This window comes from Syngnathus scovelli, chromosome 20 (genome assembly GCF_024217435.2).
Source record: "Syngnathus scovelli strain Florida chromosome 20, RoL_Ssco_1.2, whole genome shotgun sequence".
Classification (NCBI taxonomy): Eukaryota; Metazoa; Chordata; class Actinopteri; order Syngnathiformes; family Syngnathidae; genus Syngnathus; species Syngnathus scovelli.
This window is the reverse complement of record NC_090866.1, coordinates 10,033,125-10,059,430: the sequence shown is the minus strand read 5'-3', so window position 1 is coordinate 10,059,430 and position 26,306 is coordinate 10,033,125. Positions and strand designations below refer to the sequence as shown.

At 46.3% G+C, this 26,306-nt stretch overlaps 1 protein-coding gene and 1 long non-coding RNA gene across 2 annotated transcripts in view; one reads left to right on the top strand and one right to left on the bottom strand.

Moving 5' to 3' along the window:
* The window catches only part of LOC125990387 (uncharacterized), a 52,415-nt gene that overhangs the window by 25,840 nt on the left and 269 nt on the right, over positions 1 to 26,306 (top strand). Inside the window, exons 3-5 of the long non-coding RNA XR_007488908.1 lie at positions 3,772 to 3,919; positions 17,422 to 17,490; positions 17,796 to 17,914. This is a non-coding gene — a long non-coding RNA (uncharacterized lncRNA). The remainder of the gene's footprint in view (positions 1 to 3,771; positions 3,920 to 17,421; positions 17,491 to 17,795; positions 17,915 to 26,306) is intronic.
* Positions 14,553 to 25,811, bottom strand: syndig1l (synapse differentiation inducing 1-like). The gene is made up of 4 exons (XM_049757501.2): positions 25,425 to 25,811; positions 22,623 to 23,188; positions 17,223 to 17,360; positions 14,553 to 16,037 (listed from the first exon to the last, which is right to left on the bottom strand). The coding sequence occupies exons 2-4, from the start codon at positions 23,106 to 23,108 to the stop codon at positions 15,879 to 15,881; spliced, it is 783 nt and encodes a 260-aa protein (XP_049613458.1). The 5' UTR covers positions 23,109 to 23,188; positions 25,425 to 25,811; the 3' UTR covers positions 14,553 to 15,878.

The window sequence follows — 26,306 nt, the reverse complement described above, 5'->3', positions numbered from 1 at the left end:
TAAACACGGCTTTCTTTTCTGTCCGCTGTTCTGTGTTCATTTAAGTGCGGTCATTCTCCTCTCCCCTGCCCCTCCCCTCTCCATTTCTCCCCCCCCCCCCCCCCCCCCCCCTGCCGCTTGACAGGGTGTGTATGTTTTTTTTATCGCCGTGACATGATGTCTCTTCCCAGGGCACGTCCCTGATGGCTCCCCGGGGTCCTAACCCCATGCACCCCCCAACCCAACCACAACTTTACATGAGCCTCCGTATTCCCTCTCTTAAATCCAACACCAATGCTAATGAGCAATCTCAAACATTTTACACGGCGTAAAAAGAGAACGGCTACCTCCATTTTTTTTTTTTTTTTTTTGTGGGACGAGCTGCGTGTTTATTCAGGTACATCCTTCCTGACTCTCTGCTTGTAAACCTGCCTGCCGCTCGTCACGCGGTCCAAACATTAACCCTCGGACAAGTGCGGGGACCTCCGGCAAGGTCACCAGCCAGCACCGAGGCGAGTTCCAAAGTTGTCGAGGCGAGACACAAACACAGACGCAACGAACTGCAGGCCCGCCGTTAAACTGTCCGCCGTTTTTACGTCCTGTCAAGCTCGTCAGTAAACGGGCGGGCCCATTCGCTCCTTTTTTTTGCTAACCTCATCTAAAACCGGGCCTCATCATTGGTGGAAAAAATAACATTTTAATTTCTAAGAAACTCGGGGTGGCGGCGAAGGCCTCGGAGGAGGAAAACGACACCGCCGCTAATCTGCATCACCTTTCAACCGCCTCCTCTGTTTTCTTTTGACGGCTTTTTGTTCGCTTCCCTCGCCACCTTTTATGCTTCTCCCGCTCAAACTGAACGGCGGGGTGTCCATTTCTTTCCATGACTTCTTCTCCCGCCACTTTCTTGGAAAGTTTTGGGTCATTTAAAAAAAAAAGCGTCACAATAGACGTCTTTAATATGCCGCGAGTCGGATTTTATGATTTTTTTTCTGGTTCCTTTCAGCTCCATCAATCCTGATCTTCCCTACCATCCTCGCTTTCTCTCCCCCGCCTCCCCCGCTCGCTCCGCGGCCCACTCAAACTCCCACACGCCGCTCGTCTACCTCTCACCTCCATCCTCTTCTCTTCTTTTGCTTCTCTTTCCAATTGTGCACACGCACGCATCCCCCGCCCCTCATTAATGTTTCCATGCCAACATCCAGTGCTTTTATAACTTCACATATCAAAGATGGAAAAGCGAAACGAGAGAAACTCGAGGTGAAGAGTTGCCGCCATGTTTTGTGGCTATCATACAGTGCACTGAGTCATCCGGCAGGAATTTGTTAGCGGGAGTGGCACAAGTCCAAACATGAGGTATTTGTGCACACAATCAAAACAGTAATGCTCAAAATATTACCCAAAAAATTGGACGAAAAAAAAAAAGCCCTCACACTCAGAAAGTGCTGTTTTGTAAAATTGTCCCTTGGTACTTTACACACTAATTTGTACAAACAAAGACACACACACGCACGCACTTGGGTCAGGGCAGCGAAGTGGGTCCCATTTACACACGACTGTAAATTACCCAACACTTCTCAATCAATTATTCATAATCCCTAATTAATTATGAAACGATCAGTAATCCAACACCAGTCCGTCCGGCGGCCGTTGCCTAGCGACCACGACTCCTATTAAATGCCACCATTGTTGCCCGTAACTCGAGTGCCATCTTCTTTCCCCCCCTTATTGGATGAGAGGGGGGGGGCGTATTTGGAGGTGGGGTAGGGGGACGGTCGGAGAGTAAACAACATGTGCGTCCATATCATACTGGGAGAGTGTAAACAAGTGCAGCTGGTTAATAATGCAGCAGCGCTTTGGCTGCGCGGCTACCTTGAGTTGTGGCGGGCGGCTAATGGCCCACGCCGCTCAATCATGTTAGAGCACACGCCTCTGTGGGGACTCATAAAGAAGAAAAGGAAAACAAAATAAAAAAAAATCGGATAAGATTAGATGATTAAAAGGATGAAATGAAAACAGATGAAGAACATTTTTGAAATTGTTGCTTGTTGGGATTTGGCCACGTTTGCGCGAGTCCACGTGGGAGAGCGTTGAGGGAAAACAACAATAACAACAATAAGGCAAGAAAGGAGAGTGAGGGTGGGGCCGAGGGGAAGTGGCAAGCACCGTGCGACCAGACGGCGGTTCCTTCCTCGCCAGCCTGAGAATCAGGAAGGAGAGAGCGGCGCGTTCCTACGTTATTGGAACTAACAGGAAATGCGGGAGCCATCTTGTATTATTTCATTCACTGAGCTAGTTCAAGACCTTTTGTAGACTATATCACTCATTTTTGTAATACCACAAAAAAAATAAAGAAAATAATCGCATAATAAATAGCAATTGCAAACCTGCAACTGAGTTCCTACTTTGACTTCCTTGACACCGATTGCTATTTTCATAATTGCCAGGACTTTGGAGCCATCTTGTGGCATCTTGAAAAGAGCACCATTGTTCACTCACTGAACTGCAAATAGGTTGAGGTCGACCGTAATTCCGCCCGCGGCCTTCATTCCAACCTTTCCCTGCTGAGACCCCCCCCATGGTTTTGACAAGCCTCCCTAAATTAGGCTCATGGCGAGGGATCCACAGCCCGGAGGCCACTGAGCATCTCTGATTGTTGCTCTTCAGGTTTCTTTGTGTTTCTTTGGCACGTCCGACTTGTTCTTGGATCTCACTCGCAGCTGTCCAAACGGATGAGGCGGGGAGGGGATGTCGGACGCATCCGAGCCTGCCGTGTGCCGAGAGATCATGAAAATAATCAGCGTGGCCCGAGCAAACAACGTGCAGGTGCTCCAGATGAAACAAGGGGTGGGGGGGTGGGGGGAGCACTTTGCAAGGACCAAGTAGCGGCAGCAGGTTGCCTTGGGAACACTTAACACACCCTTTTTTAATCTCTGGCAACCCCCACCACAACCACCTTTTTTTTTTTTTACACTTCTTCATATAGTAGACACACAATACACGCGTGTGCACATTCACATGCGTGCATGGACACCGGGCCCATAAAGATAAGCGCACTATTATATCCATCACTGAACCTCGTAAAAAGGTTTCGGTCCGTCTCTGACCATCTCTGGAATGAAATACGGCACCAAATAAAACTACGTATTTATAAAAGCGTTTTAATTTCAGTTATTATGTTTCCAAAATACCCTCAGCCTTCATTTAAGCATCATCAAAGGCTCCTTAAACAACCCCCAAACCCCTCTCGGTCCCACCCCCTCCCTCCTCCTTTGTTTTTCTTATGTATACAAAATATAAATGACATTCAGTCGCTCTCCAGAGTGCTTGTTTTTTTCCCTGAAGAGGAACAAGATTAAGATGTTAAATGTGTACTTTAGTTTGTAAGTGTTTGTTCTTTACAACAAAAAAACATGCATGACATCTGAAATGTGTAAACTCGTGCCAGCTGGGTGTGTGAGTTTGTCTTCTGCAGGATAAATTAGAAGTTTTAAACCCATGGGACTCTTTTAGAATGCAATGAATTCCAAGTTTGGTCACCAAATGTGTGTTTGTTGACAGCCAGGAGCACTTTGAGCGTCATCGGGGCAATCCTAATACTTTGCTGCCCTCTTGTGGTCACCAACTGAAACGTCCTGTAAATCACCTGCTATCAATCAGAAACAACTAAATATTTTTTTTCAGTATTTTGTCCCCCTCTTAATGGTACAGTTCCCCCCCCATATGAAAGGGGACAATACTCAGAATAAAGTTGTATTTAAATGTGACAGTTCATCACCTTCTTTTCTCCCACAGGGTCAAATAAAGCAAAGGGGGTCCCTAAAATCCCCCCCCCCCCCAACCGACCAGCCACCATCCACCACTGATCAGGCTGCCAGGAAAAAAAGGCCCGTGAAGGCACTAGAGGTTGATCATGGAGACCCAACAAGAACTTCATAATAAGGTGAGAACACAATAGACATGTAATGCGCCACTAGAGGGCAGTGCAGCTTTTAAACTAAACTTCTACTAGGCTTTTTTTCCCATTGCAACCAATGTCATGTTTATTTTATCTTGTTGGGTACTTCGAGTTAGGCAAAAATACTGCTATTTTAAGTTGTACATTTTTGCCAATTTTATTTCATGTACTCCTCAGATTCAAGGTCAGGATTTTAACATTATAACCAAGCGAAGGTTATCGCTCGCATTATCAGTCGAAGCATATCCACCTTAAGGGAGTGTGCACATCTCACTCGAGAGGCTCCCCCTTGCAAAAAGAATGTAAATGTGACATTTTAGCATGACTAGGCCTCAGTCGTCTGGACAAATGTTGACATTTGTCTTGATAAAGCATCCGACTTTAACGGGGTAAAAAAGCAAAAAGTCACGTCTGGGAAAAAAAAATCAAGGAATATTGGGACCTTTGTTTCATTAATGGAATGGTTTGGCACGCACATTGCTAAAGAGAGAAGCCATGTTGAAAAAGCCAATGTTTGCTATGGACTACATTAAACCCGCCATTGATCTCCCTCGGTCTCGCGCCGGCATCGATCGCCCGTGCCAGGGGAGGGCCATAGGTAACATCCCTTCTGCGTGGTTTAAAGGTCATAGACCCCCGCCCTCCCCGCCAAAGCCACCCGAGAGTCACGGCGGACTTCGCTCACTCTCCGGCTGAATGAGAATGGCCACGCCATTCAGCGAGGCATTGATTGAGCCGAGCTCCATCGTCTCCACTCCTATGTTGTTCCTTGATTTGCCAATTAGAGCTCTTTTCACACTCAATAGCTTTCAGGCCAAGCGTTAAATGGCCAACTGTTTGCAAGATGGCGCTCATGTCGAGGGTCCAGAAGATGATAGATTGATTCATAATGCCCCCCCCCCCCCCCCCACCTACCTGATGCTAACAGCACATAGCTGCAAACTAGCATAGCTCTGGTATTTTATTTGGTATTTTATTCAAATCTGGTTTCCAATTGAAATGACTTGCAACAGCATTCAAACGTGTTATTTATTTAAATCGTAGCCACGCTATGAAGTATGCAGTCAGGGACAGAGCCAGTTCGTTGTTATGAATAATAATAAATAATAATGAACAGTGAAACAAATCAAAAAGAGAGGCACGGCGACTTCGCCGGCCATTAGCATGACTGACTCGACGCTACGCCGGGCCGGTCGCTAATGAAATGTCAATTCAGTCTACCATCCATCCTGATCAAATGTTAATTGAGGGGGTGATGGATAGAAGCTACACGGTTCTCCTTATTATCGTCCCTTCCGTATTTCGACACTTTTTGCCTTCATTCCGCGATTACGGGTCGGAGATGACCAATGATTAGGGAGAAGGTCGCTATGAGTACTGGTGGAAAAGGTAGCGAGGCTCGATTTTTTTTAGAAGCTTCGTTTCATCGTGGAGTAGATAGAAAGAATTCTTGACGACGGGGTTATCGCAGAGGAAGAGTTTAAGAACGCCCCGGAGGGAAAAAGATTGTCCGATGCGGTCACAAGCTCCAAATTGAGGTCGCGGGTATCGTGTGAACTACATGAGAGGGAAATATTCAGGAAGTAGCTCAACAAAGCAGTTCTGGTGGAGCGAGAGAGAAAAATAACTGGGGCGGATTTCATTGGACGAAATTTTGGAACCAGGACAGCAACGGAGGAAAGTATATTAGAAGCATGCGGGGCTTGTCTGAGAGTACTACGGGTGTGACCGAGGAGTTTGGAATGGAGATGGGATTGCGTCAGGGATGGGCTCCTCGCGTCCCCCTGCTTGCCAAGCTGATAGATGGGCTGACAGATGAGCTTAGACAGGAATCCCCGCAGAGCGTGATGTTCGCAGATGACATCGTGAGTTGCAGATGGAGGAAGTTGGAAAGGTGGAATGGGAATTAGGCAAAGTAAGTGAATGAGACAGGGGGGGGGGGGGCGGAGAAGAGCGAGCAAGGGCGGAGGACTTTGAATCCATGAAGTTGTCAACGTTACATGGAGAGTATCTGCCTGCACGTCGGAGGCCATTAGCGCTCCTGAGGAACATTCCGAGTGTTTACTAATGCTCATTGCTTTTTATTGACTATCATAGCTAATGAGATGGAGCGGCTACATGGAGGGCGAGGTTGGGTTGGGCGGCGGTTCAAATAAAAATAAAAAGAAAGAGGAATCGTACCCCGTGTTTGGTCTGTGCATGAGTAATGGAGTGTGCAAACTCCCACTTGCTCATCAAGACCCCGAGGCGTTTATTTTTACTCGGCTACTACGGCTAGCACGGACCATTAAGACCAGGATTTACTCATTAAAAAAAAAACACATTGATTTAACTGGACTTTCCAATTTGGGCTTTTGCTTTGCGCACTGGAGGCAACGATACCATCATTTTAGTCATAATTCTCAAAATACAAATTATTACCCGTTGCTCGTTTATTTTGACTCGCTGCTTGACGAGAAGCTAGCTTTGGATCCCTGTCCAAAACCAGGGGGATCCATCTTTGTGTTCCTGTCCAAAGGGACCTTTTAGGTTTCTAAGAATAAACCATCATCCCCCTCCTCGTTGTCTTCCGGCCTCCCGGGGTGTCTTATCTTAGACGGCGGGCGGTAATTGCTTTGGAGAGTTTTTGGCTGCCGCACTTTTAAGTGAATTCTTCATTTGCGAGGCAAATATTTGTGTTTTTTTTTTCCCCCCCGGAGTGATGTCTGTGCTGTCTCGCTATAGCCGTGACGCCTCGGGACGCCACAATTCCCCCGTCGCTCGTGTAGGGCTAATTTTAGCTCGCAGAATTTGAAAAAGTTAATCTACTACGGAAGATTTATTTACTGTCATCTCTACTCTGTATAAAAAAAAAAAAATGGCGACGTGAGGTGCACTAGTTGATCAAAAACAATGTGGAAAGCTCTTCAAGCCCCCTCCTGCAACGGAGGCTGGCGTCGCTCGCTCGCTCTCTCGCTTTCTTTGTTTGTGTTTGAGAGTTTCCTTTCACACACACGCAAAAAAAAAAACTCGAGGGGCAGGAGGAGGCTGTGTTTCATGCTGCCTCATTATAGCCAGCTTTTATCAAACAGCACAAACTGTGTTTCCCCCCCCCCCCCTTCCCTGCTTGAACACATTTGATTCAAACAGAATAAAAAAAAGACCACAATGGTGGTATTTCCTTCCCCCCCCCCCCAAGATGATATTTTCCCAAATAGATTGTGAGCGGACCCTTCAGAGACGATTTCATTTCTCAGATTTACCTGCCGCCTCTGTTATTTTGGATCATCCTCAGGTGAACACGGAAGCCAATTGGAGCGTGATAAATTTGTCGTGACAGTTTGCTCGTCGGGCTTTTTGGGGACGAAACGCGCTTTGATGCCAAGCCCCGACCCGAGCCGCGAGACGTCTAATGACGCCAGCGCTTTGTTCAAGCCGCCAATCAAATGGCGTGACCTATTTATAGCTGCAGTTGCACCTCTGACAAGAAGATGCAACTTTTTCTTCACCTGTCTTTTTGCCCCTTTAACCTTTAGTGCTGTTTTTTTTGACATTTTAAAGCAAAAAAAAAAAAAAAAACATACATGTTTTGTGTTTTGTGAGGTTGACCTGTTGCCATGGAAACAACCCAGCACTTAAACATATTTCAGCCCGTCGTTTTACATTGGCGTCTTCCCATGACTTTGTGTGACGCGGCTCTCGTAATAGTAGAGTGCAGCCGGTCCTAATATTTTGCAGCCACTCTCTCTTGATTAAATAAACAGGCTTTTTTTTTTTTAAAAAAAAAAAGCTTGTTTTTACAGAAAGATGAGGCAGTTGCGAACTTTTAAAGCTGATGGATGTGTCAAAGCTCAACAATACACATAGACGCACCCCCCCCCCCCCTCCCCCCTCCCACACAGATTAAGAGCAAGGCTGTCCATAAAGCCTACAGGATCCAGTGTGTTGTTAGACCTGTGTACCATTTCCATATAGATTGCCTGTCCATCATTTCCATTTTGACACTGCAGGCGAAGCTGCGGGGATCCCAACGTATAGAAGCACAACGAGCTCCGAGCTCCACTCCGGCTGTATTGTGGATTGCGTACAACGCCTCATTTGTCCCCCAAATATTTTTTTTTTTCCCGAAACGAACTTATTGAGTTAGCATTGTTGCTCAGAGCGAGATAGTAAAAGTGGTCAATGACATCACCGTCGCCATTTTGTTTTTTTCCAATGCGATGCCACCTTGTCTGCCCTCGCACCTTCCGAATGAAGAAGCCCATTCAGAATCCAACATTGACCTCGCAGCACCCCAATTATAGCAAACATTAATCCCGTCGCTCGGCCGCCTCCAACACACGCGCACACTCCGAGTGCTTTAGTGCTCAAATCAATCAAGCTCCATTTGCACTCACTTAAAAAAAGCCGCGACGCTCTTATCAGTGTCCATCTGATTCTCGGTCAACGTGACACTTTCACTTTCAAATCAGGGAAAATAATTTTGTAAGATTGAAATCAACTCGTATCCGTTGTGTTGACAATTTCAATCCACCGGGACGCAAAAAATCATGTTGGTTTGTTTCAAAGCAAAGTCATATAAAGGTCGCACCTGCGAGGGAGGGAGGGAGGGGCGGGGCTAACAAGAGCCGCCCGGAGGCTCCATTGTGAGAGTTCACGTTGGCCGTCAGCTCGGCTCATTTGTCTTCTCGGAGGAGCGTCAAAGGTCACCTATTGTCTGCTCATCTTCGGACCGTTACGGCAGCGCCAGTCATTAACAATGGCCTTGATAAGCGCTAATTTATGACCCGTGTCACCGTAATTAAATGTTTGTGCAGATCTGTCGAGCTCAGATAAGAACCAAAGGCCTGCTGGGAAACGACGTCCACAGGATTTGCAATGACCCATGACGGCTTTTTACCTAGCAAATTACAATCTTCCGTCTTATTTTTATTTAAACATATTAAGGCAACAATACAATATGTCACTATTAGAGAAAATATTATCTCTTGTATGAACCGAGTACAGTATTCCGTGCAGATGTTTCTTGGACTCCAGAGGGAGACAATATGGAAACATTCGATATAAATTGCTATGCAGAGAAGCAGACATGCAGATAAATATCCTGTGCGACTTTGTTTCTTTAATGAGAATCCTTTTTGTGAACTGTGTGTGTGTGAGAGCTGGGAGGCACAAGAGGCAACCCGAGGTCAAAATAATAATAGAAGGAAAAAATAAAAAGTGACGGATGGAGACAAAACAACCATTAACAACGTACCAAGAGGCAAGCGTTGCGCTTTCCTTAACGCACATGAACGGTATTTTTCCACTCGCACCTTTTATTAGTCTTTACGACAGACTCGTATCCGCTTTATTATAAAAAAAAATATCTGCTCAGGGGTACCAATCCGCGCGATAATTCAATCGCTCCTTTATGAATTAAACATCCGGCAGGCATAACAAGCCGCACGGGCTGACAATGAAATGATTTGCATGTCGCTTTAAACAGCTACACAGCCCGCTTGTTTGTTACTTTTTTACGGGCGCCGGAGCGTGGAAATGAAAAATGCATTATTATTATTAGGGCGATGATTATTTTGATGGCCACGAGGCTGAGAAAGAAATAGCGGCGGTGTGGTGTAAGTACCTGCGGGAGGTCAATATCGTACACCTGACCCTGGCGAGGTGTTCTAAGCCTGGAGGCTTTTTTGGCCACCGCTTCTCCAAAGTGCTTCTGGCTGTCCTCCACTGCGCCTCTCAAAGTTTTTACATCGACATAAAAAAAAAAAAAATCCAGTGTTAGGCGCTTGTATTCTCTCAAGCTGCTGGCTAGTGGTTGTCGCTGAGCTAGCTGAGGCCAGGAGGTTACATGGCGAGGAAAACGTAAGCCAAAAATGCCCATGAGGTGTGTGTGTGTGTGTGTGTTGAGTGGGCGAAGGTTCATCGATTTATTTTTAATGTACTGGCAAAGTTTTTGGACAGATAGTCGCACTGAAAACTTTTGCACCGAATAAAATCTTGGCTGCTAGCATGCATAGAGGTAGGGAGATTATAAAATTAATAGGGTGTTAAAATATGACCCAAAAAAATAATGCTTAAATAGACTTTAATCTAGAGGTGAAGAGTAGAATTTAATTTTTCGGGCTTTTTTTTTTTTATTACAACATGGAGAATGAGCGATATAATATATTAGAATTCCCACTCTGTATTAATTATGAAATAAGGACCGATTTTCAATTTTATACAAAAAAAAAAAAATTCCCCAGATTCAATCGAGGTCAACGTGACACGGCAGCCAGCCTGTCGTGAGAGTGAACTTTCAATCAGCTAGTGGATCTCCAGCCCGATAAGAAAGCTGAGGCAACAATTGCTTCTGACAGCTTGAGCCAGTGGATAAAGTGTTTTTTTTTTTTTCTTCTTCTTCCCCCTCCATCAGCTCGAAACCAGGATTTCAAGACTCTTGTAAAAGTAAAGAAATGAGCTATAGGAGGAGGCTTGCCGGGGTGAATAACGATGCTGTTTCCCTTCGCTGCATTGAAGCACGGACATATTGAAAGACATTTATTGCTCACATTTTTTATCCAATACTAGAAATTTTTTTCACTGTATGCAGTGGTGGAATTTTAGCATATTGTTTTTGCCTGGCCGGTTTTCCTCGCTGTCACAAATTGTTACAGAATCAAAAGTTACTGCTGGTTGTAGTCCTGTCCTCTTTTAATCATCATTTAAACGTTGCCAGTGACAGTGTCGATATTGAATTCATCCCTTTTGACAGCATTTCATCATCCCAAACGTGAAGCGAGCCAACGTGCCAAATGGATCCCGCTAACACCAAGCAAGCGTAGCGCTGAATAATTAATGTGAAGTGTGACACAAAACGAGACATTGTGAGAAAGGACGCAGTACCATCGCTCCAATGCCTGCAGTCATCGTGTCACTTTCGGGGCTTTTCAGCTGAATTATCGCTTTAATCTACCGTCCAGCTGGGAGGAATTATTATTATTTACTGTTCCTAGTCAGAGGAGGGGGAAAAAAAAAATCGCTTCCCTTCAGTGTGCCAGGTAGCTGCTAGACGTGACGTATTTAATGCCCCTATGGGGCATTTGGAGGTGGTGCACGCTCCCCCAAATTTCAAATGACTCCCATGTGCACCTATAAATACACAAAAGTGAGTCATTTTAATTTAATTTATTCTTATATATATATAAATAAAAATCATGTGCCACGACAGCAAGCAAGGAAGCAATTCCCTTCCCAAAACAAAGCTTTCCATCTAATCCTGCTCCGTGCATCAATTTTTCATCGCGAGGTCTCCGGCGTGAAGGTCGCCAGATGGGGGTCAAGAGGCCTGCTACCTACACCCACCGAGGACTCGTTTGTAATGAAAAACAACAAGGTCAGGAATGTGTTCTTGCGAGGTTTGAGAGAAATGTGGCAGAGGATCAAAACAGGGGCTAGTTTGGAGAATTTTTTTTTTTTTTTGAGATATTGCACAGGCTCCCACACTGTTAGCCTCCATTAGCGGGAGCACAAAGGAAAGTGGAGAGCCTGAGAACAAAGGAAACTGCTCAGGCGGAATAAGAAATAATCAGGATGGTGAATGTTTTAGGGCATGCAGTGACTTCCCCTTGACGGAAAATAGAGAAAATTCACTAAGGGTGAACCGCAACTCGGCGTACGTTTGTCAAAGATCCCGTCGTATCATTTGGAAAATAAGTGCTGTGAATCAAAATAAAGCCCCGGGTGGGCTTCGAACCTCGTCACCTTTGCAATTAGTCGTAAAGAAATTGTAGAAGTCAAGCGGCCTCACTGCTAACGTTTCCAATCAATTCCACGCGGCACTTTGGCGGAAAGGTCAAGCGCTAATTATCGGCGGGATGAATGTCAGCGTAATCAATAAATAATAAGTTGCATAAATCATCATGCGGAATGAAAAAAGAAAAAATAATGGGCACATTCCAAATCCGTTTGATGCTCGCTGTTTCAACCACTCGCTCTCCAATTGGCACAAAGGCAAGCAAACAAACGAGATCATTAATAACAACAACTCGGCGTTCCTGTGAATAATTTGTTTCAATTACCAAAAACACAATTATAGCTTTGATTGCAACGCGGCTAGCTGCGCTAATGCATTCGGGCCAAATTAGCCGCCGCGTGGTTTGTAGAGGCGCTAATTATCGGAGAATGATAGAAATGCCGATGCCGCCGAGAGGCGCTTCACCTAAATGTCCGCGTCGACGTCTCGCGGTTTCGACCCCGCCGTGACTTTCCGTTCTGCTCTCAGCGGAATCCCTTTTCAATCGCAGCGAGTGAGCGAGCGAGCCAGCGCCCCGCAGTGCTCAAAAAGCCATTTAGGAAAAAAAAGTGCTGAGTGCACGCAGCAAAGAAAAATGAGCTCATCACCAAAAATCTCTCCGGGGGTGAAGGCGAGCGGTCAATTTACACCGGCGGAAGGTGTTTGGCGGCGCCCTTCTCGGCGGGATGACGCCTTCTGCCGCCATTAAATAACTCCATTTAGCACCGACGGGGACGCTTTGTTAATTAAACATTAATGAGAAAGCTCGTCGGAAGGAGGCCTGCGGGCGCCGTTGTTGCTCCGCTCAACAGTTGGTCCCGCCTCCCAACAGAACTTAAAACTGAGAGTGACATTCTCAAATAAAGACAGCGCCGATCATTTACAATTAGGAAAATTTGCGGCCATGTTGGGAGAGCGTTAGCACAAAGCTAACGGAAATTCCGAGTTGACCAGAGGTCGAAATAACTTTCCAATGTAATCTAGAAACTCACTGTTTGCTCTTCTGGCGGCCTCTGGGCAAACTTCCCTCACACACTCTATATTAATGCAACACACTGTGTTGTGTGTGTGTGTGTGTGTTCTCATTCTCTCGCTTGTATTTGTCACAGAAAGTAGCTTTTACTTTAGGATCAACTGCTTTGGAACACAAAAGAGGGAGCCCCCACCCACCCCCGCAAAAAAATCAATTTCCCTTTTCTTAAGCTTCCAAACAATTCTCTCCCTCAGGAACCCGGGCCAGCTCCAGAACCGATCAGGCAGAGAGTCTGGGTCCGCCCGGGTCCCTGCCAGAATGCTGTTGGCCTTTTTCGCCTACAATTGGAATTCCATCTGAAGCGCTTGATTGTTGCGGCTATGCCCTGTGTGTGTGTGTGTGTGTGTGTGTGTGTGTGTGTGTGTGTGTGTGTGTGTGTGTGTGTGTGTGTGTGTGTGTGTGTGTGTGAGTGTTTTTGAGTCAAAGCTAGCAGAAATCCGTCTGATTTTACGCTCGGCCGACCGCGGAATTGCCGATTGTGGGCACCTTTGCCAGCTAGAATCGTTGGGTGCGTTTGATGTCGAGAAAGCCAGCTTTCCCACCGGCGAACGCGAATACTACGAGATGCCGTACGAGATTTTTAGGCACGCTCCGTTTGAAAATCTGCTCGTTACTCGACTCCGTAAAAGACTCCCAGTGAAAGCGAGAGAGGCGGAAGATAAAACGAGAAAGCGAGATCAGAGAAAAAAAAAAACGAGTTGGAAGTGGGCGGGGCGGAAAGAACGTTAAAAGGGAAACGATGACTGCGGGGGAATATTCACGTTAGCTCATTGTCACGCATGATCGTCAGCTGCTCGGGAAGCGGGATTGATCCGTCGACTGGAGTGTCGGCTTCGGGGATGTCGACAACGCTTCTAGCGTTAGCGGCGGACGATAATTGAGTGTCAATTAGAGGCCGTTAATCAAGTCAGGTGACCTTGCCAGTTTGTCTTAATCGTTCCACGTCTCGCTTTCTGCCCTTTTATGGACAACCGGCTTCCTTCTCGATCTTCTTTTGTGTCCCTCACTCTCGCCGCCGCCGCTATTTACAACCAAGGCCACCTGACTCCCTCCCGCATTCAACCTTTCACTGCTCCTCGCTCATTGTTAGCGCTCATGTCTTCCTTTGATCCAAAGGCCAAACAGTCACGACAACGTCTTCATCTTATCGACCGGTATCTTGGCGGAAGGTCGCTAAGCCGCCGTTTATCCTGGGCTTTTTTTTTTTTTTTTTGCGTTGACCAGGTTGTGAAAAATACTCACGGGGGGAGATGCATTTCTCATGACAAACATCTCCACCAAACGCACCATTGGGTGACTCACCGAGCGTGCACCCCCATTTGTACCCCGGCAAGTCCATAATGGGAGCGGCCTCACTGGCGTCTTCATCGTGTCCGTTCCGGAGGGGGGGGGGGGATTGTTGTTAGTTTGGTACACACATGGAGGAAGCTGGCGGCGCAAACCCGCCTACACTCTGTGAGTCAGTGCTCGCCGTCGCTCCGAGAACGCCACATGCATCTCAATGACTGAGTTGCGTGGACCCGACAAGAAACGCACATCCAATTTTTTTTTTTTCTCCAAGAAAGACCCTTTTCCATTTATTTCCCCATTACATTTGAATGTCTTCTTTTTATGTACACACCACCTATGCACACACACACACACACATGCACACTCAGGTCCTTCAGGTGCCGATCCACTCATTGAACAAAAGCCAAAACAGCACAACACAAAGCATGTGGTCATGTGAGTTTAAACCGGGCAAATTTTTATATATATTATATATTAATATATGTAATATATATATATAAGTGCACCTTGTGGTTCTGAAATCAAAATGTCGCCATGGTTACCCCCGGAGAGCGTTCAAGCTAGCATGTTGCATCTAAGCGGTCCCTGGTGGACTTCTTTAGCGGGTCGTTTACTCTCCGCTGACGCCGCCGCCGACTATTATTGAAATGAATGCGCTTGTGCTATTTTAGGGCCACGCTCGGGAGAGTACACAATCCCTCGGAGAAGGGTGGGGGAAAAAAAAAAAAAAAAAAAAGAGGCCATTACACGGAGCTAATTGCGCTCCATAAATGTCAGCTATGACTGATGCCCGGGAGCTAAGCAGAATGTCGCCTTTGTGATCTGGCGGCTTGAACTCGCAATTAAAAATAAAGTCACCTGGGTAATTAATCTAGTCTTTTTGTTTTTTTAAATACTTTTTCTTATTCTCGACTATTTGCTGTCACGGAATCTTGCTTGTATCTCAAACGGACTTGCCGGACCTCCTTTTACAGCATGATCAATTTTAATTTAAGCTTTTTTTTTTTTTTAACCCCTCCCGAAAAAGAAAAAAAAATCGATCATGGGTGGAATGCTGCTGGCAGAACACGCCGAATTGATCGCCCACTCAGTCTGACGCTGTCAGAACGTCGACACAGTTCTGCCTGATTTATAACTTCTGTTACCGACCAAACTTGCTTTTTGGCTTCTAGTATTTTTTTTTTTTTTTATCGCTCATACTTTTTTGGAGACAACAGCAAAAGTTCCGTACAAGGCAGTGACTTTTAAATATGTAGAGAAAAACAGCCTTTAAAAAATATGTTAACACGGATTTACCTTAATCGTTCCCGTCGCGGTTATTTTTAGCTCTCAGGCTGCCGTGTTTACATTCTCCAATGTCGAAAACGTAAGCCCTCTACTATTTTATTTTTTTTTACTTTAATTTATCCCAGGTGCTTCATAACCCCCGCTACATTATCGCCACAGGCCGTTTAACAAAATATCTTTAGACACAGGAAAAAAAAAAAAAAGCACATTTGGATCGGAGGCAAACAACATCTGGCATGAGACAATTGTCTTGTCGGGGCTTTGACATCTTCCCAAATAAAAGCTACGTGATGTTTTATTTATCGGAAACGATGCTCTTATTAGTCCTGGTCTTTGTTGAAAGTTCTTTTCGGATCCGGGGGGAGAGCAAAGTTGTGGTTTGTGGTTCAACCTCGATATGATGCAAATTGGGCCAACATCCATTTCAACTTTTCTTTGCCACATCTTCTTTGCTAATTCTGGCTGACAGGGAATCTCCGGGGAAAAGAAATGAGAGAGGGGGGGGGGGGCGGGGTAAAACTGTACAGCCACCAAAAAACGCATCGGGTAGCTCTCCTCGCCCCGGCAGATATGAGCCTTGGCTACACGTGTCCCGGTTTGGAAAGGTAGGCGATGAGCGCCACCACCACCCCGACGTAAACGCCCGTGCCGATGGTGATGGAGAGGGCGGCTAGGAAGAGAGCGCGTCGGGAGGCGATGTTGGCCAGCGGGAAGTCGCCTTTGTGGACCGCTTTGGTGGTCTAAAAGAAAGAGCAGAAAAAAAATCAGCTTTTGATATTGACGCAAGCGAGCTGTTGATGAAAGTTGGAGGACGCGCCTCTTGACAGATGAAGCTCGTCGGCGGCAATTAGCAAGCAAATGTCAAGGACCGCCGCGGCTTGTGCTAATCTGCGCCGTCGGATGATAAATGGCAAATTTAACATCGTTTGAAAACAGCCATCGACAACCTCGTCTAAATATACGAGCGGGGCAGAAAATACTGACATTTTGACGGCGGGTAAACAAATGTGAAAAATGCGCCCGACGGGTCGATCGCAAACGAGATGCTCACAAATTGACAACAAGCTCCACCGAACAAACTTGATCAAATTCTATTTTCATCATGAGGTTATCATATTGATGGGTGGCGTGCTCATTTGCATAATCACGAGAGGGATCTCTGCGACACTTATCAGCATCTCCAAATAACACTCACATTATTAGTGGCACTAATGGAAGTCAGATTCGCTCTCTAATCAAACGCCGTACTTCCACCGTGAAGGTTTTCATATTCAGACTTTTTTTTTACGCCGTAGCAGTTAGCTGGCGCCCATTGCTGTCTTTGTCCGATGACCTTCCGATGGGACAAAGCCGCTATTGATCCGCCAAGCGCAAACCTTATTACGCTCGCTAACGTTGTTTGTCTTTGTTGTCCTCGCGGAGGAGCGGAATCTTTTCAGCTGTACGCGGAATGCGCCGAAGGCCAACGCGCGGGAAAAGAAAAGATCGGAATGAAACCTTGCGTGTGTGTGGACGCCTTTCAAACGGGCTTGTTGGGGAAAATCCTTGAAACTTTGCCAACGATAGTGACCATTAAACATGGCGACAAGGAGCATGTGAATTAGTTACACATTTGACATCAACTACAATTTTTTCCGGATGTGCAGAACTTCAATAGTAAAAAAAAAAAAAAAAAATCCCCATTGAGGTTTGAAGTGATTTTTATTGCTTAAGAAAAATCTGCAGGATTCTTGCCAGTTCACTTTTTGAAGGATGCGTTGTACGCTGACAGAATTCATTTTCTTTTGGGTCAAAAAAGTTGAGCAGTGTGTGTGTCAAGAGTGTGTTAAGGATTTGTTGGGAATTTCCGGAAAGATGCAGTACAGCTTTTTCTGGAAGTCAACTCATAATAATGCACCCGTGTGTGTGGCGAGTTGTGCTCTCACCCCTTGCGAGAAGTAAAATGCTGCAATTCCCAGAGGCCAGAAGCAGCAGAGCATAGAGAAGATGGCCAAGCCCAGGTGGTCCCGCGGCGGCACCACGATGAAATTGTCCTCACTCTCGCTGTCGCTAGAGCAGTCTGTCTGAAAGACATGGAGATTTGAATTTGTGATGATCATCTGGCTTCAACTTGTTTTTTGACAGGCCACGTCCTCATGTATGACATCACTTCCTGTGTTGGCCCACCTGTGACCTTGACTTCCTCTGATCACGGTGAGCCGCTATTTATTTGTCAAGTGTTTGTATCCTATGGAAGGTTGCGCAAGATCTTATGCTACCTTAAGTTGACATGGGAGTGGAATAATTGCCACGGTCAGTCGTCATGGTAACAAGCGGAAAGAGGCGGTGCGAGCAGTGGCTCATATCATGAGACGGGAGCAATGTAAACAGCCTGTTTTTATATTTGATTGCTTTTTGCACCGCGCGTCCTTGTCGCTACACGGCTATTTAGCTGTCAGCAGAATAAACGGCGGCTCACTTCATTGTTAACGCTTTTGTACGCTCTTCCTTTTGTGCAGATCGCTAACAAGTGTGCTCATCAGCTCGCGCAATTTATGAGGCATTGAACCCCCCCCCCCCCGTAAGAACGGAACTCAAGTTGGAGTGGGAGTGAAAAGAATACGAGTTTAGACAATGGGTAAGTCAGACGAGTCGCTGCCTGCTTGCGCGTAAGATGAATGCGTGGATGGCGTGTCCCCGCTCCATTAGCTTCTCATTAGTTTGGGGAGCTGGAGATGCTCACATTTTGTCAGTCCAACCGCAAAAGACGTCAAGCTCGAATACACACTTTGAATGAAACCTTTGGGGTGCAATGAGTTCACCAGTCTGGGGGGACAAAAATTATATAATAATAATAATAATGCTAGATATATTAAATAAAAAAAAATGAAACAATAATTAAAAAAATATATCAATATTTTCGTGGCTCTCCATATATATCAATAATAAAAAGACACCAGAGATTAAGGCCACATTAAGCCGCAGCCTGCACACATCATCCCGTTTGAAGGATGATCCAACACAAGGATGGAACACGACAAATAAATGAGGGGGGGGGGGGGGGGGGAAAAGCAGGTTTAATGATGTATTTTTATACCCAAAGAGAATTCTGAACCATGGCGGGGTGTAGCATCCTTAAGATTGTTTTTTTTTTTTCATTTGAGCAACATGAGGCAATGTTATCCTTTTATTACATTTAATCCCGGCATGTTTTCTGTGTTCCGTCTAATAAATGTGAATATTTATTTCATCTCTATTCGCCGTTGAGGGAATTGTCTTCAAGATAAAAAGGGCAGCATGGAAAAACAACTGTAGCGCACCAGTTGTAATTATTCTAAAGAGATGTTCTCAACACGTAGCCTGGAGCTCAAATACTCTGATCAGAAATGGCGATGTCAAAACTCCAAAAGCGAAATCACTTTGAAAGTGATGTCGTGGCCAGAACAATTTAGCCAAGTCATCCAGTGTTTTTTTTTTTTTTTTCCAGGATCCACTTTATAATCCAATAAAACCTCATTTTGTGAACGAAGCTCATCAGGCAGCGAGTCGCTCGCTATTCCAAGCTCGTTGCCCTCAACTCGCGTGAGTCCGTCCGTACTTAGTGGGAGTGAAGCAATTAAATTGTACTGGCACGGCCCGCTTCCTTGATTGATGTCAGGATTAGCGAGGGGGCGGTCAAGTTTTGCCCACCTGCCACGCTGATGCTCGCACAGACGCTGGATTAATGGACTCCCAAAATAGAAGGAAACGAGCGTGTTATTACTCAAAGTCATTAAAACAAGATTTGGAGGGAAAAAAAAAATCAAAAAAATCCATTCATGACTCGGTTATTGATTAAAATGTCCGACAAGTGACAACGCGAGGCATGCTGGGATACGCGCAAATCCTTCCAGCCAATTACCAGCAACCCAAAAAGAACAACCTTTCCGTTCAAACTCCGCAAGCACGACGATGTAGGTCACACGTTTAACCGGCAACTGAAGGCTTGGTAGGGATGAATCACTCGGACCGTAAATCCTGTCAACGCCAGGCAATCGCCTGACAGGTAACAAAGAAATAATGGATGCTTTCACGATACTCCTGAGACACTTCTGCAAAGAAGTTGGCCTGGCTTTTTTTTTTTTTCCCTCCCCTTTCAATGTCCTTTCATTTTCATCTGGTGGCTCTTGATCATATCTGGCAGGTTTGTCGTGGGTTCATGAGTCAGACAATAATCCGGGGATGAAATTTTCCGATTGTTTGTTGTTTCACCTGCGATTGCATTTGAAGGTCAGCAATCCCTTTTGCAACAAACCACATCAAGTCATATGTCAAGCTAAAGGTCACGGTGAGAGCGTTGGAGGTCATGGGTGGTTCTCAGAAACAGTGGGCCCCCCGGAAAGATATAGCAAATGATGCCGGATGCGTATTACATTTCGTTTTCATGAATGAATGAATATTCTAAGGCGGTAAAGAGAAGAGCGTAAATGAAACGGCAGACAAATGTGAAAGCAATTAAAGACCTCAACAGAAAACAAGCGCCGGCTTTTTAAATGGTCTTATTACTCCAAAGTCGGTGTCGGAAATTACGCAAATGAATTGCACGGCACGCGCCCGAGTTGAAACGAAAGGAACCAACGACTTCACCGCCGACAGGGATTCAATTACGTGGCTGAATGAAAGAGCCACGTCAATAAGAAATTGCCACACGGGATGATTTGGCAATTGATTAAATATGCGGCCGGTGTAGGAGCCCAAGGCCCCAGAGGTGAGCAGGGTGCTTGTCTTAAGACTTAATAATTCCAAGGCGCTGTGACAGGTGGCCTGATAAAAGTCCTTGAGACAGCCAGAAGAGCTCGGCCGTGATGTACGAGCCTTACGAACGTCGCCACGCTGTCAAATTCCGTTTTGCCGTTAAATCAAAAAGACTTTCCACCTCAAATTTCCTATTGTGATGCCGACCCTTTTGTTTTGTCGTCTTAAATAAGTCATTTTCTCTTCACTGTCGTTTTTATAATGTCAGGAAAAAGCTTTTGGAGCTGATAACTGCCCGATTTGGGATCTTATCATGAGAAGAAAAAAAAAAGGTAAAAATAGACTCCAGAATAAAAGCTAGCAGGATGCTAACGAGTGGCGCTAAGAGAAGACATATTTATGCTCACGTTATTTTCCTACGAGATGCAATCAACGCCCCCCCCCCCCCCTCTGCGTCAAAACAAAGCGCATCAAAACATCCCAACAACAAACACGTTTCTTGTCGAGAGATCAGAGCGCCGTGATTGTGGCAGCCCAAACGAGCGAGCCGCAAAACTGTAATTTGCAAAAAAATGTGATTAGACGCTGCCTATCGCCCGTAATAGGGCCGACATAATTAGCTGCATTTGGTGGCGTTAAAAAAATAAATAAAATAAAATAAAGAGCTTAGGCCCGCGGGGAATTTTGCTCTCCGCTGATTGCAAAAGCAACCATATCAGCTTGTAAATTAAACATTTAGCCGCCTCGCACGCATCCATCTGCGAGCGAGCTGATAGCAAACTGCCGCTTTGGTCGAATCCCATTTTTCCTCATCGTCCCTGAAGTTACCAGTTCCTCTTTTACTTCACCTATCAGCAATTTTTTTTTTGTAGCGTTGACCCTGACCGCCATTATTGACTGCAAAAACTTTCCCATTTCATGTTTTTATATTCTCTCAGTTTGAGGTTTCGAATCAAAGGACGCTTTCAACCTTTAGCATCGTTCCAATTTTTTCCTTCCCTTTTCAATTTTGGCTTGGCTGTGGATATTTTTGGGGAATTAGTCCCAAGGCTGCCATCGGAACATCTGTGACATTTCATAGAGCTGCCTGCTCAATAAATCAACAGCCGGAGAGCGTCAAGTAGAATGATGCGGCGTATTTTCTTTTATTTTCCAAAGAGTAGCGACTAGCTTAAGACAAATGGATGTTTTTTTTGTTATTTATTCCACCGTATCCTGTCTCAAGGTCCGCTTTAACTGCATTTTTTTTCTCCCCCCCCCCCCAGTCGTATATTTTGACACGAGGCCATTACATTCCCGGAGTCACCGAGGGACACTTATGGTTTTTATAGGCGGGGGAGACACGGCGTGCGACGGGATAAATATCATCCGTTAGCGGAGGACAGCCAGTGGTCAAATCAATCGGGCCGGCCGGCGCTTACTGCCGCGTTGAAATGATCCGATCGTTATTGTCGTTTACTGCTAAATGAGAGAAAGGATACCTGTGGAAGATTTCATGAGGATTTACGACTCGGGCTTTTTGCCGTCGCCGCTTTCGGCAATATGTGCGCGCTAAACCGAGACCACATTTTAGATTTAATGAAGGCATAAACGTCTTTTTCCTCTTAGTGAGTATGGATCGCCCTTCCAATCGCACCTGCCGTTATTTTTTGGGTATTGAAATTGCGCCTGAGCAGTCGGACCACATGGCCAGATCATCAAGTCACTAGCAATCGCACTGATAAATGCAGATTTCATGCACCGGCGCTGGCAGAACAGATGGCCGTCAAATTCAAATCTAGCTTCCGACTCCGCCGCTGCTATTTTGTATTCAAGTGAAACCGGCGGATAATTTTAAAGGCGGGAAGGATCAAACGGACAAGCGCACGGGCGCGCCCCGAGTACTTGAGCCGTGAAGCTACAGTGGCTAACAAGCATGTCAAAGGCAATCTTTGATGGCCTTATTAGAGTCACGCTAGCATTAAAACGCGTTAGCGCGTATTAGTTAGCGCCTTTTAATTGGTTGCCGGCAATTTGCCGCTTGCGGTGAAAACGAGCTGCGCTCATCACTTTGCGGTATCGAGGCTCTTATGCGCCAGTTTGAAATGTCGAGAAGGTCAAACGATTTCATGAGGTCCAAAATAAAAACCATCCCGGATGCTACAATCTTGTTAAGTAGTCGTGGGATTCCCTCCTCGTGTCCGACTGGAGGCGAGTAGTTGCTGGAGGCAGAAGTCGACTCCATAATTAGCCCCAGTGAGTATTTTTTTTCGGGAAAAAGCGGCCTCAGATGATGTGTTTATTCATTTGTGGTGAAGTTTGAAAAAAAAAAAACCGACACCCAATCCCCACGAGGCAATCCTAAATCCTTTGGAGCACGATCGGCTGTGCCAAAACAGTTAGCTAATGCACCATTTTGACTTCATATCCCCGGGTAGACTCAGTCGGCCATGGAGACTTATGACCATATGAATTTCGAGCTGTGGGAAAATGGATGACGAGCTAGTGAAATGTTGATATTTTATATTCTGGGCCTGCTCGGCTAATCCAGAACAGCCTGTCTTGAATCTGTGCCGAACACATTGAAGGCTGTTAAGCAGAAGGCCACAAAGAAAACAAAATGGCGGCCTTACCTCGTACTCGACGTACTCTTCCTCTTCCACCTCGTACGAGACGGTCTGGATTTTGACGTGGTCGCCGTCCTCCGGCACCTTGGTCTGAGGTTCCTCCGAGCTGGTGGCGTCCCCTCCGCTGGTCTCCTTGGCCTTCTTCTCGGTGAAGGTGGTCTCGCAGCACTCGCTTTTGTATTCCTTGGCCTTGATGCTGCCATTGTCCTCTTTGTACAAGATGAAGTTGGGCCTGTAGAAGGCCTCCACGGCCAAATGCAGCGAGGTGGCGTCCAGCAGCTGCTGCGACTTCATCTTGCCGTTGCTATTGTAGCCGCCCCCGCCGCTCACCACGTTGCCCGACTTCCCGCCGCCGCCGCCGCTTTCACCGCCAAAGTAGTTGATAATGTTCTCCTGGCACTGGTTCTTGGGGAAATCTCCTCCGTAACCGTTGATGGTATGCTTGCTATTTTTGTCCAGCAAAGGATTCTGGAGCTCGCTGAGGTTCTCCATAGCAACGCAAAAGACTTTTTAACGATAGGCGATTCCTTGACGGGTACTTGACACGCTAGCGGCATTCAGCACTCGAAGATCTGCCGACGAAGGAGACAGTAATGGAGAGGAAGGGGGGGACAACTTTAGAGAGGTTTTGGAAAGTCCAGTTTGCGACTCAATTAGCTTCAATTTGACACACACACATGCCGCCACTCCAATTCTTGTTTCGATAAGACCAAAAAAATGCCTTCGCAGAAACTCGGTGATCGTTCATTCCCATTAATGAGATTCAAATATTCGGATTTGAGACCACGACGAGCGAATAACAAAACACAATCAAGCCATTCGACCCCGGGCTCCCTTCCGAAACCTTCTTCTGATGAATGTGTCGGGAATAGAAATGCCAAATGCAGATTCATTCAGGGTCCCGACCCCAATCGCTCGGCGCTGCACTTTTTGTCTACGCGCTTAATGAGACAACAAGCGTACAAACAAGCCTCGTCAGTGTTATCGGCTGTGAAGAATGCTTGATGGTTAACCTGTAATCATGTGCAAGTACGCCTTATTAGCTGAGGTCGCATTTGCACGGGACGCTAGATGTCGGTCTAGATGTCCTCTTCAACGTAATTTGCAATGACTTAGAGCTAGCGGTGAATTTGAGTGCTTCGTTGTCCGCCATGAGTACCTGCAGGTCACTCAGGGGGGAAAAAGCTTTTTCAATGTGGACGTGTTGAGGAGCAGCAGTTGGAAAACGACGGGGGAATCGTAATTAATACTGTATGAAGTATTTCGGTGCAGAAAAAAAAAAATCCAGGATATATTGCACTCTTTCCCCTCCATGAATAAATCACAATTCCCACCCTTGCAGTTTTCCTGAAAAACAGCCTCAACCAGCAGCCAACCAACTCTCAGGAACTCCTCCCAGTTGCTCTTCTCTCCTGACATTGCAGTTCTAGCGCTCTCACAAAGTCCGCAAATAGCTCCGAGGATGCAGACTCATGCAGTTCCTCTCCAAAAGCGGACCTGATTATTCACGGCAAGCGAAATAAAAATGGATCCCCGTCCTCGCTGTCTGCCGACCCAAACACGTGTCGTAATGACAAGCCAACGTAACCCCGATGGACTTCAGTCCCATCAGACTGTCAGTCAGCTCCTTGCCGTCAGCCCACCGCCAATCATCCTCCCGCCCTTTGACCCCTCCCTCTTCGCCAAGCTGGGAATTATCAGCCCGGGGGGGCCCCCCTCGAGACCGGCGTGGCGCACCTGAATACCAATGCGCCTTATCTGTCGGCCGCGTTTATCAAGCCACTCCATCCCGGGCGACGCCGACAAATTCATCTCTCTGTGATTTAATTTTGAGCGCAACGACGGCCCGCGCGGGGCATAATGAAAGCCGACGTCCGCTCGTTATTGATGGGCGCGTGCCAAGGCTCGGAGCGGGGGATGCATATTCCAGACGGAAGTGGAATCAGTCAATAGCGCTGACGTGCACCACAATGACCCCCGCCGAACCCTCCAAAACCTGCTTGATCATATTTTAATCTAACATACCACAAGATGGCGCCAAAGTCACGACTAATAGGAAAGTAGTAATTCAACGAGACTGAGAAAGCAGCCTTTTTGTATTGATAAAACCAAACAGGCTTCCATAACCCCCCCCCGGTGGATGATTTTTTAAATGTTCCTTGATGTGTAAATCCGCCAGTGGAAATGGAAGCGTTGAATAATTCAACGGGGCCTCGCCGTCGATATAGCAAGCTGCTGGCTGCCAGCGCTGAGTCTGACCTGTCTTCATGGCCAATTGATTGAGGCAACACAATGGAGAGAGTGTTTTGTCCACTATCATTATGTCTGCCGTTTGTTTTGTGGCTTTTAAGAACGCTGACTCCACTCTCAAGCAGGCTGCCTCGCTTCGAAAACAACACTGAAATTGCCTTGAGATGGTTGGCAGCTGTGGTCCCTTTAGAGCGCCTCATTGTTGGCCACGAGTGCATGGATTGCATGCACTGGCGTGGCCGCGTAAGTATGCCTCGTTGTTTCCATGAGGAAAATTTGATTGACAGTTGAGTGGGCATAATTTTTTTTTATTTGACAGGGTTGCGGTATGCCAAATTCAAATTGTTTTTACTTAAAATCATCAGAAAAAAAAAAACTACGCTAATTTCACACTAACAAAAGGAATGCGTTGATGCCATGAGCAGCTGGAAGTTGTGGACTAGCAACCTGTACCTCCTCCCTCATGATGATGATGATGAGGATGATGGTGGACACCTCGCATTTTCATAATGAACCCCCAAAACAGTGACTTTGAAAATCAAATAGCAAACGTCCTACCTGTGAGTTCTCGCCAATCCGGATCCAACCACCGACTGGCGCATCACGACGCATAACGTTGGACTTTCCCACGCGGAGGAACAGCGGACGTGTCCCGCCGAGCTGGTGTGCGCGCGCCCCGGCGGCGGAGCGGCAACTGCGCTCCCCTCCTCCGCGTAAAGCTCTCTCCCGTGCTCCAACAAAGCTCCCCTTTCCCCCATCAAACACTTTTGTTTCCCCCCGAGCGGCGCCCTGTTAAAACATCTTGGCGCGGCGGAAGAGAAACGACGAGTCCACCGTTTGGCGTCCTCCTTCGCTTGACGATGGGTGCGGAGCTGAAGCAGGCGGCGTCCGCCCTCTCCCGTGCGCGTCTTTACTCTCGCTCGCTATTTGGATGTGTGGACGAGGTGAACCATGTGGGGGGGGAGGGGGCGGCTGCTGCTCATCTCCCTCCTCCCCTGCTGCTGCATCATAAAGACCTTTGATGAAAACACCAATCTTATTTTGTCTCATCGTGCAGGTGCATCACCAAAAAAAAAAAAAAAAAAAAAAGATCCAGTTCATCACTGAGCCGCAGGGTCACGCCCAAATATTAGGAACAGCCAGCATGATTTGAATCTTTAAAGCTGGCTTTAAAAAAAATAAACAGCAAGAGCTCACGTGGCCCGTAATAAATAAAATCAAAGTTTGGGCCTCCTCCCAAATGTGTCGTTTTAACATGCTGTGAGAAAGTGGTGTAATTACGCCTTGTTTGAATCGCAGTTGTTTATGTTTGCGCCACTCGTAAATCATACGCTGATTGTCCCCATTAAAATGCAGGAAAACTACTTCAAGCATCCACAACTGATTCGTTATTGTAATAAATTGCTTTATTTGCAATTCTACAAGAAAAAAGATCATTAC

Bases quoted from the DNA above. Each gene is read 5' to 3' on its own strand.
- syndig1l (XM_049757501.2), bottom strand. From the start codon at position 23,108: ATGGAGAACCTCAGCGAGCTCCAGAATCCTTTGCTGGACAAAAATAGC. The intron at 17,361-22,622 runs GTAAGGCCGCCA...CATGTCTTTCAG, and splicing joins AAGAGTACGTCGAGTACGAG to ACAGACTGCTCTAGCGACAG. The intron at 16,038-17,222 runs GTGAGAGCACAA...TCTTTCTTTTAG, and splicing joins CATTTTACTTCTCGCAAGGG to ACCACCAAAGCGGTCCACAA.